The sequence below is a fragment of the Gorilla gorilla genome, chromosome 18 (assembly GCF_029281585.2).
Source record: "Gorilla gorilla gorilla isolate KB3781 chromosome 18, NHGRI_mGorGor1-v2.1_pri, whole genome shotgun sequence".
Classification (NCBI taxonomy): Eukaryota; Metazoa; Chordata; class Mammalia; order Primates; family Hominidae; genus Gorilla; species Gorilla gorilla.
The window spans coordinates 18,236,192-18,248,257 of record NC_073242.2 but is presented as its reverse complement, the minus strand read 5'-3'; the positions used below and the strand labels follow the sequence as shown (position 1 = coordinate 18,248,257).

At 39.4% G+C, this 12,066-nt stretch overlaps 1 protein-coding gene across 5 annotated transcripts in view; it reads left to right on the top strand.

Moving 5' to 3' along the window:
• The window catches only part of SMG1 (SMG1 nonsense mediated mRNA decay associated PI3K related kinase), a 115,693-nt gene that overhangs the window by 28,103 nt on the left and 75,524 nt on the right, over positions 1 to 12,066 (top strand). For all 5 annotated transcript variants that reach the window (XM_055365354.2, XM_063699999.1, XM_063699997.1 and 2 more), the window contains 5 exons: positions 1,638 to 1,801; positions 2,387 to 2,542; positions 6,342 to 6,478; positions 7,780 to 7,838; positions 9,109 to 9,322. In XM_055365354.2, coding sequence (XP_055221329.1) covers positions 1,638 to 1,801; positions 2,387 to 2,542; positions 6,342 to 6,478; positions 7,780 to 7,838; positions 9,109 to 9,322 — 730 coding nt within the window. The remainder of the gene's footprint in view (positions 1 to 1,637; positions 1,802 to 2,386; positions 2,543 to 6,341; positions 6,479 to 7,779; positions 7,839 to 9,108; positions 9,323 to 12,066) is intronic.

Here is a 12,066-nt window from a genome sequence, read left to right as displayed (position 1 = left end):
CTCCTTTCAGAAAGTAATGGTATGCTATGATTTATATAGACGCATGTTAAATGTGCTATTTTTAGGTACCTAAGGAATGTCTTTTCATTAGTTTAAAAAAGTTATGGTCCATTGAGTTAATATTTTAATGCTTGTAGACTTAGTATACTCAGAAAATATTCTCATACATTTTTCTTGAAATTCCATAGATTTTATTTTCCCTTATATTTGAAGTACTTAGCTTTATGAATAAGTGAACTTTGAATATTAGAAGATACTCCTTATGGAGCCTTAGTCATTTTAGTATGCTAGATTTTGAATTTCATGAAATTTCAGATTGAGATCCTTTATAAGTAATGACTTGTACCAATTAGATATCCAAGTTTAATTGGACCTGTTGTCTGCATTCTGTATTAACAGTGGTTGCAGTAAGTGCAGATCAAGGTGTCCAACTGATTGAGCTCATGTGAAGTTTTATGTTTAGTATTTTTGGAAGCAAGGAAAGACTAATAAACTCTAAATGAAATATATACAGTATACAAACACTGCTGTCACTTTTACACCATAGAGGGAGGGGCAAAGCATAGAGGAATAGCTTAGTTTCTGGCCTTGCCAGTGTCCTAAACTTTTCTAAAAGATTCAGGTTCTAAAAGGTTGACAAAGCATTTTTAGTAAATATCATAGAAGTGATTTTCTTTTTTTTTTTTTCTCTCAAAGTTGTTCCTCTCAGGAGAAAATCAGTAGGGGAAGAACTTACTTGGATTTTTCGTATGCTATAATAGATTATTTTGTTGTCTTCTTTCTTGATAGTTTATGATTGATGGCTGAAAGAGTAACACTCATGAGAAGTCTTGTAACTCAGCTCCGTTTTACTTATGAGGGAGTTGAAGCATAGAGCAGATACTTAGATGAGGACACACTTTTACCCTTGGCTGTACCCTACTTGTTTACTAATAAGCATCAGGTATTATTCTAAACAGTACCTGAATTTTAAATAGATTACGAACTACAACTTTCCGATATAACTTTATTGCATTTCTGATACCTTTTATTTTCTTAAAGTGTCTTCTTTTTTACTTTTTAAAATTTTGATTGCTACTCTTTACAATTAAGGCATCTTCAGTGGGGTCTTCAATACTACAGTACCTAATCAGTACTTAGAAAATAACTTGGTAAGACATTGCCCGTCCCTGACATGCTGCCAGTGTTTTTTATTTTTATGACAGGAAAGGCTGAAATTTTTTGACTGATTAACCCTCTCCAGAGGGGAGAATTTAGAAAGAATTATTCTTATTATCAAGTCACGTGAGGAGAACACTGGACCAGAGCAACCAATTGTCCTGTTTTGCCTGGGACAGGAGACTTTCAATGCTAAAACCAGCAAAGTCACCCTAATCCCAGTAGTTATTCATATTTCTGAATGGGTCTTTAGAACAGTAGAAGAGACTGAAAAGTTGGCATTTCATCCATTGAGAATCTCTTCCCAGTGAAAGACTTCTTATTAGACAGCTGAGTGCTTACATGTAATATATAGTACATATTACATTAAATATAATAGTAATGGTTAAATGTAAAATTTGGGAGAAGAGAGGCTTGTATAAAGAAATATTTATTTATGTTATTTAAAGTTCTAATCTTAAACTTTTCTCTTTTTATAGAACTGATAGTGCATCAGCCGACCCAGATAATTTAAAATATTCTTCATCCAGAGATAGAGGTGGTTCTTCCTCTTATGGACTGCAACCTTCAAATTCAGCTGTGGTGTCTCGGCAAAGGCACGATGATACCAGAGTCCACGCTGACATACAGAATGACGAAAAGGGTACATATATTTTCTTATTGCTACAAGCATGTTTTTTGAACCTACCTATCCCACCTTCCTGCCTTCTTATACCCCCAACTTTCTTGCTTTCTTCTAATATATTTAAAATATGAATAACAAATGCAGTGTTATTTCTGAAAACTTCATAGGATGTTTATCCACTTTATTATTTTTAAAATTTAAAATTTTTTCCATACATAATTCATAAATGCAGTTTTCTTACAAGGAAGATACAATACTATTTTTGTTTTTATTTTCAAAAATATTTAGCTAAGGTTGAAGTTCCTCTTGGTTACTATCTCTAAACTTCAAGAAAGTTTTAAAACAAGGTGCAAAATTTGATTTAATTTAGTTTTCATTTCTTTGCTTATTTTCCAATGAAGGGATCAAAATAAAATTAATTTAACTTCAAAGGTGTATTAAAAGAAATCAAAATGGTTTTCAAGGCAGACAGTACAGGAAAAAGGTAGGAGAAGCAAAGGCTGGTTGAGCTGCAGATTGAGTAATAAGATCCTGAGCTATCAGGAAATTGACTGAATGAAACAAACAATCATATTTAAATAACGTACACATTGCTGTTTGTAGGTGGCTACAGTGTCAATGGAGGATCTGGGGAAAATACTTATGGTCGGAAGTCGTTGGGGCAAGAGCTGAGGGTTAACAATGTGACCAGCCCTGAGTTCACCAGTGTTCAGCATGGCAGTCGTGCTTTAGCCACCAAAGACATGAGGAAATCACAGGGTAAGGCTGGGAAAACGGGGACCAATCACATACACCTTCCAAAGACTTGTATCTCCTCTTATTCTGGATGCCTCTTACTAACGCCTTGCACAGGCATAAGTTGATTAGCCTACTGTGCAGGTAAAAATTGTTTACATTCTTTTCCCATGAATTGTTAATTTCCCACTAGAAAGGTTATAGTACATTTTAAAAGAGAAGTCTCTTAAAACAAGATTGGAAGACTGGATAAGATCTTACAGAAAAGGTTTACCCAATTATCGTGGATATTGAATGTATAGTGCATAGTAGGCTCTTAACTACAGCAAGTCCTTGAACTCTTGGGCCTGTGGAGGACATAGATATATATATAGAGAGAGAGAGAGAGAGAGCCTCTTACTACAGCAAGTCCTTGAACTCTTGGGCCTGTGGAGGATATAGATGTATATAGAGAGAGGGGGTACTTTTCTGTCTTTTTTTTTTTTTTTTTTCTCTCTCTTTTAAGTTCAGGGTACATGTGCAGGATGTACAGGTTTGTTATGTAGGTAAACGTGTGCCATGGTAGTTTGCTGCACAGATCATCCCATCATCTAGGTATTAAACCCAGCATCCATTAAGCTATTCTTGCTGATGCTCTCCTTCCACCTGCCCCCTGGAGTGGGTACTTTTCTGGGTTTTTTTTGTTATTGTTTTCAATATATTTTTTTGAGACAGAGTCTTGCTCTGTCACCCAGGCTGGAGCGCAGTGCTGCAATCTCTGCTCACTGCAACCTCTGCCTCCCAGGTTCAAGTGATTCTTATGCCTCAGCCTCCCAAGTAGCTGGGGTTACAGTTGCATGCCACCACACCCAGCTGATTTTTGCATTTTTAGTGGAGACAGGGTTTCACCATGTTGGCCAGGCTGGTCTCGAACTCCTGACCTCAAGTGATCACGCGTGCTTATTACAGGCGTGAGCCACCGGGCCCTGCCCAGAGTGGGCACTTTTCTAAAGTTAAATACACTGATAGCATTTCTGCCTTATGACGTAGCCTCACTGTATAGTTGAGTGCCTTGGAAGTTCAGAGGATTGGCCAGGTGCAGTGGCTCACGCCTGTAATCCCAGCACTTTGGGAGGCTGAGACGGGCGGATCACGAGGTCAGGAGATCGAGACCATCCTGGCTAACACGGTGAAACCCCGTCTCTACTGAAAATACAAAAAATTAGCCGGGCGCGGTGGTGGGCGTCTGTAGTCCCAGCTACTCGGGAGGCCGAGGCAGGAGAATGGCGTGAACCCGGGAGGCGGAGCTTGCAGTGAGCTTAGATCGCGCCACTGCACCCCAACCTGGGCGACAGAGCGAGACTCTGTCTCAAAAAAACAACAACAAAAAAGAAAGTTCAGAGGATTAGAGGTAATGATAATTTTTTTCCTTAAAGAGAAATTTATCGGTAAAGCTGAGTTATGGGGCTTTGTCAGATGTAATTACTTTTTGGACATTTAGTTTTTGACTTTTTTTTTTTTTAATACTGTGTGTGTGCTTTGTGTATCTTGATGAAAATCTTTGTGCCTGTAGCTTTTATTGTTGGTGTATAACTTTTAAAAAACTGATTTCTTTTTATGTTTTCACAAGTGGAATGAATTCAAAGGCTATGCTGTTTGTTAAAATAGAGTATGTGAAGCCTGAGACTTATGATATTATAGAAGCTAAACAGCGACTCTAAAGTAGTTCAGTAAAGAATTCCTCTTCTTCAAAGGCTCAGGGTCATGTAGTTTGCTAGTGACAGAATTGTAAGTAGAGCCTAATTTCCCAGCTGGTAACTTGATGACATTTTTGGTATCTGTCCTTATTGAAATACTCTATGGGCTAGGGATTTGTAAAAATCCTATTCTTCTCTCAGACATTGTAGTTTCTTTTTTTTTTTTTTTTTTGACTTTTAAGTTCAGGATACAAGTGCAGGTTTGTTACATTGGTAAACTTGTGTCATGAGGGTTTGTAGTATAGATTATTTTATCACCCAGGTATTAAGCCTGGTACCCATTGGTTGTTTCTCTTGATCCTCTGCCTCCTCCCACCCCCTACCCTCCAAAAGGATCCAGTGTGTGTTGTTCCCCTTGTATTTATTTATTTATTTATTTATTTATGAGATGGAGTATCTCCCTGTCACCCAGGCTGGAGTGCAGTGGCATGATCTCAGCTTACTGCAGCCTCCACCTCCCAGATTAAAGTGATTCTCCTGCCTCAGGCTCCTGAGTAGCTGGGATTACAGGAGCGTGCCACCACGCCCGGCTAATTTTTTGTGTCTTCAGTAGAGACGAGGTTCCACCATGTTGGCCAGGCAGGTCTTAAACTCCTGACCTCGTGATCTGCCCTCCTCGGGCTCCCAAAGTGCTGGGATTACAGGTGTGAGCCACCATGCCCAGCCTTCTGGTTTCTTTTATTATCAATTTTTTCTCATACCTTAGAAATGAAACTGTCAGACCCTTTGTGATTTGTTGTTTACGTATGTATTGGCTAATTATGGTAAATAGTACAGTTGAAAATGTTTTGCAAAAATTGGGGTTTTTTTTGTTTTGTTTTTTGAGACAGTGTCGCTCTGTCACCCAGGCTGGAATCCACTAGTGTGATTTCACTGCAACCTTCGCTTCCCAGGCTAAAGCGATCCTCCCACCTCAGCCTCCTGAGTAGCTGGGATTACAGGCATGTGCCACTATGCCCAGCTAATTTTTGTATTTTTCGTAGAGATGGGGTTTTACCATGTTGCCCAGGCTGGTCTCGAACTCCTGGGCTCAAGTGATCTGCCTGCCTTGGCCTTCCAAAGTGCTGGGTAATTACAGGCAAGAGCCACTTCGCCCAGCAAAAATCTAGTTTTTAAAGGCATCTTTATTATACTCATAGTATTCACTATTGTTTGCTTGTTCTTGTGATTAAAAAATAAGGGGAGAAAAGTTGTGGTTTGCTACCTTTCTAGTGGAGGCGTACCTTGCATGTGGTAGATGATAATTAGACATTTGTTGAACTAAATGTGTGAAAACTTCATCCCAGGGAAATGATGATAATGTGAATAAGAGGCTTTCCTCCAGTGGGATACCTAGATGATAAGTAGAAGCCTATATCCTGTTTTTACTTGATTGAGACTTTATCCGTACCCCTTGGAAGTTGTTTAATTTACCTACACCCAGGCTCTTTACCTGCATGTTGAAAACAGTTTGGAATGGACCCAAAGAAAGTTGTTACTAAGGCCTTTCTTTTTTCTCTCCCAGCCAGTCCTCTGGATTGAGGTGTTCGGTTGGCCTAGGGTTATTCATTTCTCGTTTCCTTCAGCAAATATTTTTTTGAGGGTCTGTTATGTGCCAGGTACTCTGCTGGGATCTGGAATATAGAGATGTACAAAAGAGTGATAGGATTCTATATTCCCTGAGCTTTTATTGACCAGTGGACTGTGACTTTTGATGTAATTTTATTTTTGAGAGAGGGTCTTGCTCTGTCACCCAGGCTGGAGTGCAGTGGGGTGATCTTGGCTCGCTGCAACCTCCACCTCACGGGCTCCAGTGATTCTCCTGCCTCAGCCTCCCGAGTAGCTGGGACTACAGGTGCACACCACCTTGGCTGGCTAGTTTATGTAATTTTTTGTGTGTCTGTGGAGACAGGGTTTCACCATGTTGCCCAGGCTGGTCTCAAACTCCTGAACTCAGGTGATCTACCCGCCTTCCAAAGTACTGGGATTACAGGCATGAGCCACCATAATAATTTAATTATTATTTAAATAATTTTTAATTTGAAAAATTTAAAAATATCTTTGCTTATTTATACTCAATGGACAACAAAATGTTTGTATATTCACAGAGAGATCGATGTCTTATTCTGATGAGTCTCGACTGTCGAATCTTCTTCGGAGGATCACCCGGGAAGACGACAGAGACCGAAGACTGGCTACTGTAAAGCAGTTGAAAGAATTTATTCAGCAACCAGAAAATAAGCTGGTAAGTGTAGTATGTTTGGAAATATGAGGATTTTTGTGTTTCCATAATAAACTAGGTAATGCTACCTTGAGTAGTTTAAGAATGGGGAAAGTCTGTATTATGATGATCGAGAACTTAATGTTGTCTAATATGTAATTTCTTTTTCTTCTTAAAGACAAGATCTTGCTCTGTTGCCCAGGCTGGAGTGCAGTGGCACAGTCATAGCTCACTGCAGTCTCAAACTCCTGGATTCAAGCTATCCTCCCACTGTGGCCTCCTGAGTAGCTGGGACTTCAGGCATGTGCCACTACACCTGGCTGAGGTGGAAGAATCACTTGAGCCCAGGAATTCAGGGTTGCAGTGAGATATGATCACACCTCTGCATGTCAACCTGGGCGACAGAGGGAGTCCTTGTCTCTTAAAACAACAACAGAAATGTAACAAAGTATAGGAAGGGTTAAATTTTTTTCTTCACTTTCTTTACACCAATTAAGAACTTGATATGGGCCAGGTGTGGTGGCTCATGCCTGTAATCCCAGCATTTTGGGAGGCCAAGGCGGGCGGATCACCTGAGTTCAGGAGTTGGATACCAGCCTGCCCAACATAGTGAAGCCCCATCTCTACTAAAAATACAAAGTTAGCTGGGCGTGGTGGCACATGCCCGTAATTCCAGCTACATGGGAGGCTGAGCAGGAGAATCGCTTGAACCCAGGAGACGGAGGTTGCAGTGAGCTGAGATCATGCCATTGCACTCCAGCCTGGGCAAAAAGAGTGAAACTCCATCTTAAAAAAAAAAAAAAAAAAAAGAACTTGATAATGAGCAGGAGAAAATTAATGAAAATGGTCTAGTGAGGCAGATGACACTTGGATCAAAGAAAGTTTCTCCTCCTTCCAAATTTTATTATGAGAAGTTTCAAATATATAGCAAGTTGAAAGAATTTGACATTGAATCTGTTAAACCCATCATCTAGTTTTTGTCGTTAACATTTTACCCTAAATACTGCCTTGTCACATATCTCTCTATCTATCCCTCCATCTGTCAGTCAATTTTTCAAATGGATTTCAAAGTAAATGAAACAAGCTTTTTGAGTTTATTTTTTTGTTGATGATCACAGCTCTATGTTTCCAGTGGGTGAATTTCTTTCATAGGCTGAAAGGAAACATGACATTCCTGATACATGCTCATTGGGGAGTGGGAATAATAAAGAAAGTAAAGTACTGTTGAATCATAATTTGGAGGGGAAGACAAGTAAAAAAGTACACAATGCTATTCTTAAAAGTTTAGGAATTTGAAGTTTTTATAAATGTGTTTTCTTTTAAAGGTACTAGTTAAACAATTGGATAATATCTTGGCTGCTGTACATGACGTGCTTAATGAAAGGTAAGTAACTAATAATGGTTCAGTTTAAATGACTTTAAAATATATTTTTAGAAATTACTTAACAATACACAAGAAGACAAACCCACTGGCTTTGTTTATGAACATCTATTGACATTTCAGTGGGTCTTGTCATTTTTATCTGCATTAATTATGTGTTAATTACGGTTAATTACAACTGGAATCCACTTGAAAAGAATATTTATTTTTTGAGCCGGAGTCTCACCCTGTCGCCCAGGCTGGAGTGCAGTGGTGCGATCTCAGCTCACTGCAACCTCCACCTCTCGGGTTCAAGTGATTCTCCTGCCTCAGCCTCCCAAGTAGCTGGGACTACAGGTGTGCACCACCACTGCCAGCTAATTTTTGTATTTTTAATAGCGACAAGGCGGAGCTTGCAGTTTCACCATGTTGGCCAGGCTGGTCTCAAACTCCTGACCTCAGGTAATCCACCCACCTTAGCCTCCCAAAGTGTTGGGATTACAGGCATGAGCCACCGTGCCTGGCTGGAATATTTTATTTTTTTAATTTGCTAGTCTCACTGGATAACCGAGTCTTGACTTATGGACTGGCATAAACTCTTGATGCAGGCATGAATGAATAAAATTAGTTTTTGTAAACTAGAGAATTTGAAACTGCTTGGAGAATAGAGGTAGAAAGGAGTTTCCTTCTTTGGGTAAGAGTGGATCCAAACCATGTATTCTCTGCTATTAGAGTCTCCAGAGGTGTGTGGTCATTTCTTGTTATGGTGATTCCCAAAGATTTGCAGTGTTGATAAGTACCCAAAATTTATCTCAGCTGGTCATAAACCTTAGTGCCTTTTGATGGTTTTATTTTATAGAGTTACTCATTACTGTTATCCTTTTAAGTTTCTGTATTTAACTATTACCATTTTTTATTTTATAGTCATTACATATTGGGTATTATGTAGAATGTAGGTATGTATAGTGTGTTTTATCTAATTATTTGTTGCTGCCCTTTTCTGAGAGTTATTTAATACAGTTTGAGATGGAATTTAGCATTTTTGGGCCTTCCCTCACTGTTTGTAAATAATTGATTTTGTAAAAAGAAAGTAATATCAGACAGATACTTGAGGGCAATGCAGGCTAGACAGACTGTAGTATTTAGAGTGGAGAAAATTTCAACCTTTTATGTAGTTTGAATAGAAATTTAAAAAACCACTTAAGACATTCTTTTGTAAGATGTATTACTCGTGTCATCATAGAAAACCTAAGCCTTTTTTGTGTGTTTTTTGTTTGCATTAAAATAAACACAGTAGCAAATTGCTTCAGGAGTTGAGACAGGAGGGAGCTTGCTGTCTTGGCCTTCTTTGTGCTTCTCTGAGCTATGAGGCTGAGAAGATCTTCAAGTGGATTTTTAGCAAATTTAGCTCATCTGCAAAAGATGAAGTTAAACTCCTCTACTTATGTGCCACCTACAAAGCACTAGAGACTGTAGGAGAAAAGAAAGCCTTTTCATCTGTAATGCAGGTAAGAATGAAGGGGGAAAAATACATGATGTACTTGGGAAGAAAATTGTCCCTTAACACATGTCCTTGGAGGGGAGCTTGAAGAAGGGAAACATAGAATAGGGGTTATCTACTGATAGGAAATATTTTTTAAAAATTCCTCTTTCTCAGTTTGAGTAAAGGATACACTGTTCAAGGATCAGTGCTACATACATATATGCATATATGTGGAGAAAGAGGGAGAGATTTCTTTTAAGAAATTGGCTTACACGCCAGGTGCGGTGGCTCACGCCTGTAATCCCAGCACTTTGGAAGGCCGAGGCAGGTGGATCATGAGGTCAGGAGATCGAGACCATCCTGGCTAACCTAGTGAAACCCCTTATCTACTAAAAATACAAAAAAGATTAGCTCGGCGTGGTGGTGGGCACCTGTAGTCTCAGCTAATTGGGAGACTGAGGCAGGAGAATGCCGTGAACCTGGGAGGCGGAGCTTGCAGTGAGTCGAGATCGCGCCACTGCACTCCAGCCTGGGCAACAGAGTGAGACTCTGTCTCAAAAAAAAAAAAAAAAAAAAAAAGATACACGTTGAAGTTAGATTTGAAATAAGTTAGTTTGAAGATTTTTTTCCTCAGCCAAGTGCGGTGGCCTATATGCCTGTAATCCCAGCACTTTGGGAGGCCGAGGTGGGAACATCATGAGGTCAAGAGATCGAAACCATCCCGGCCAACATGGTGAAACCCCGTCTCTACTAACAATACAAAAATTAGCCAGGCATGGTGGCAGGCGCCTGTAGTGCCAGCTACTCAGGAGGCTGGGGCAGGAGAATCGCTTGAACCCGGGAGGCCGAGGTTGCAGTGAGCCGAGATCACACCATTGCCTGGGCAACAGAGCCAGACTCTGTCTCAAAAAAAAAAAAAAAAAAAAAAGGATTTTTTTCCTCTTTGGTTTTTAGAAATGTTTTTTTGAGATTGCTTAGGACCAGAATGATTTGCAAATTTGAAAATAGGAACTCCACTAGGAATGCTGGATAGAAGAGTGCTTCACATTTGTAGAGGGAGATAAGAACTAAATATCACAACTTCTTTCTGAGCCTTTTGGTTTGCTAACGTGCCCCAAATTCTTATTCCAAATGGTATAAAATAATTATGTGTAAATGAATACCAGCTCTACTTAGTTTTATTTCACATTTGTGTATCTGAATATATTAAAACATCATACTTTTTTTTTTTTTTTTGATGCAGAGTCTTGCTCTGTTGTCCAGCCTGGAGTGCAGTGGCATGATCTCGGCTCACTGCAACTTCTGCCTCCCAGGTTCAAGCGATGCTCCTGCCTCAGCCTCCCGAGTAGCTGGTATTACAGGAGTGTGCCACTAGCCTGGCTAAGTTTTGTATTTTTGATAGACATGGGGTTTCGTTGTGCTGGCCCTGCTGGTCTTGAACTCCTGACCTCAAGTGATCCTCCTGCCTCGGCCTCCCAAAATATTGGGATTACTGTTATGAGCCACCACACCTGGCCTAAAAGATCATTGATTTAGTTTTGAGTAAGATTTTAAGTGATTAAATTATAGTATTGATGTATTTGGAATATCTGATACTAGGGTTTTTTTTTTTTTTTTTTTTTTTTACTGTTTTTGATATGCTTTATTTTGGGTATGTAGTTTAAAAAATATAAAGGAAATGGAATGTTCTTTTTTTTTTTTTAAATAAAAAGTGTATTTTTAACTGGGCATGGTGGCTCACTCCTGTAACCCCAGCACTGTGGGAGGCTGAGGCTGGTGAATCGCCTGAGTCCAGGAGTTTGAGACCAGCCTGGGCAACATGGTGAAACCCTGTTTCTATCAAAAAAAAGAAAAAGGGAAAAAATATAAGTCGGGCGTGGTGGCATGCACCTGTAGTCCCAGCTACTTGGAGGCTGAGGCAGGAGGATTGCTTGTGCCTGGGAGGTTGAGGCTACAGTGAGCTATGGTCAAGCTACTGCACTCCATTATAGGCAACCCTATCTCAAAAAAACAAAACAAAACATTTTTCCCCTTGATTATAGAGGTTTGAGAAAAATTTGAGGGAAGATTCAGAAAATTACCTGTAACTAAACAGAATGCCACCAGCTCGGGCTTATTCTGCATGCATAATTATGAACATTTTCCCAGCTCTTGTGAAAATTCTCACATTCATAGAAAGATAGATGCACCTGTAAAATAAATACCTGTAAATATGATAATAATTTCATAATATATGCTTCACCTAGATTTACCAGTTACTAATATTTTGCCACAGTTTTATTTTCTCACACACTTTTGTTGAGCATCTGAAAACCATACACATGATGACAGTTCACCCCATAATGTTTTAGTATGCATCTCCCAAGAATAAGGTTTTTCTTCGTATAACAGGAATATTGTAATCATACCTAAGTAAATGAATTTTATTACATATGTGTTCTATATTCAAATTTCTGTAATTACCCCTAAGATGTCTTTTAAATGATTTTTAGCCTTGATAGTCTGTGCCTGTGTAGATTATAACATTGGCTATTGCAAAATAATGGTTTTCTTTTTTTCTTTTTTTTGAGACATAATCTTGCTCTGTTGTCCAAGCTGGAGGGCAGTGGCACGATCTCGGCTCACTGCAACCTCCGCCTCCCAGGTTCAAGCAGTTCTCTTGCTTCAGCCTCCTGAGTAGCTGGGATTACAGGCACGTGCCACTGTACTCTGCTAATTTTTATATTTTTAGTAGAGACGGAGTTCATCATGCTGGCCAGGCTGGTCTTG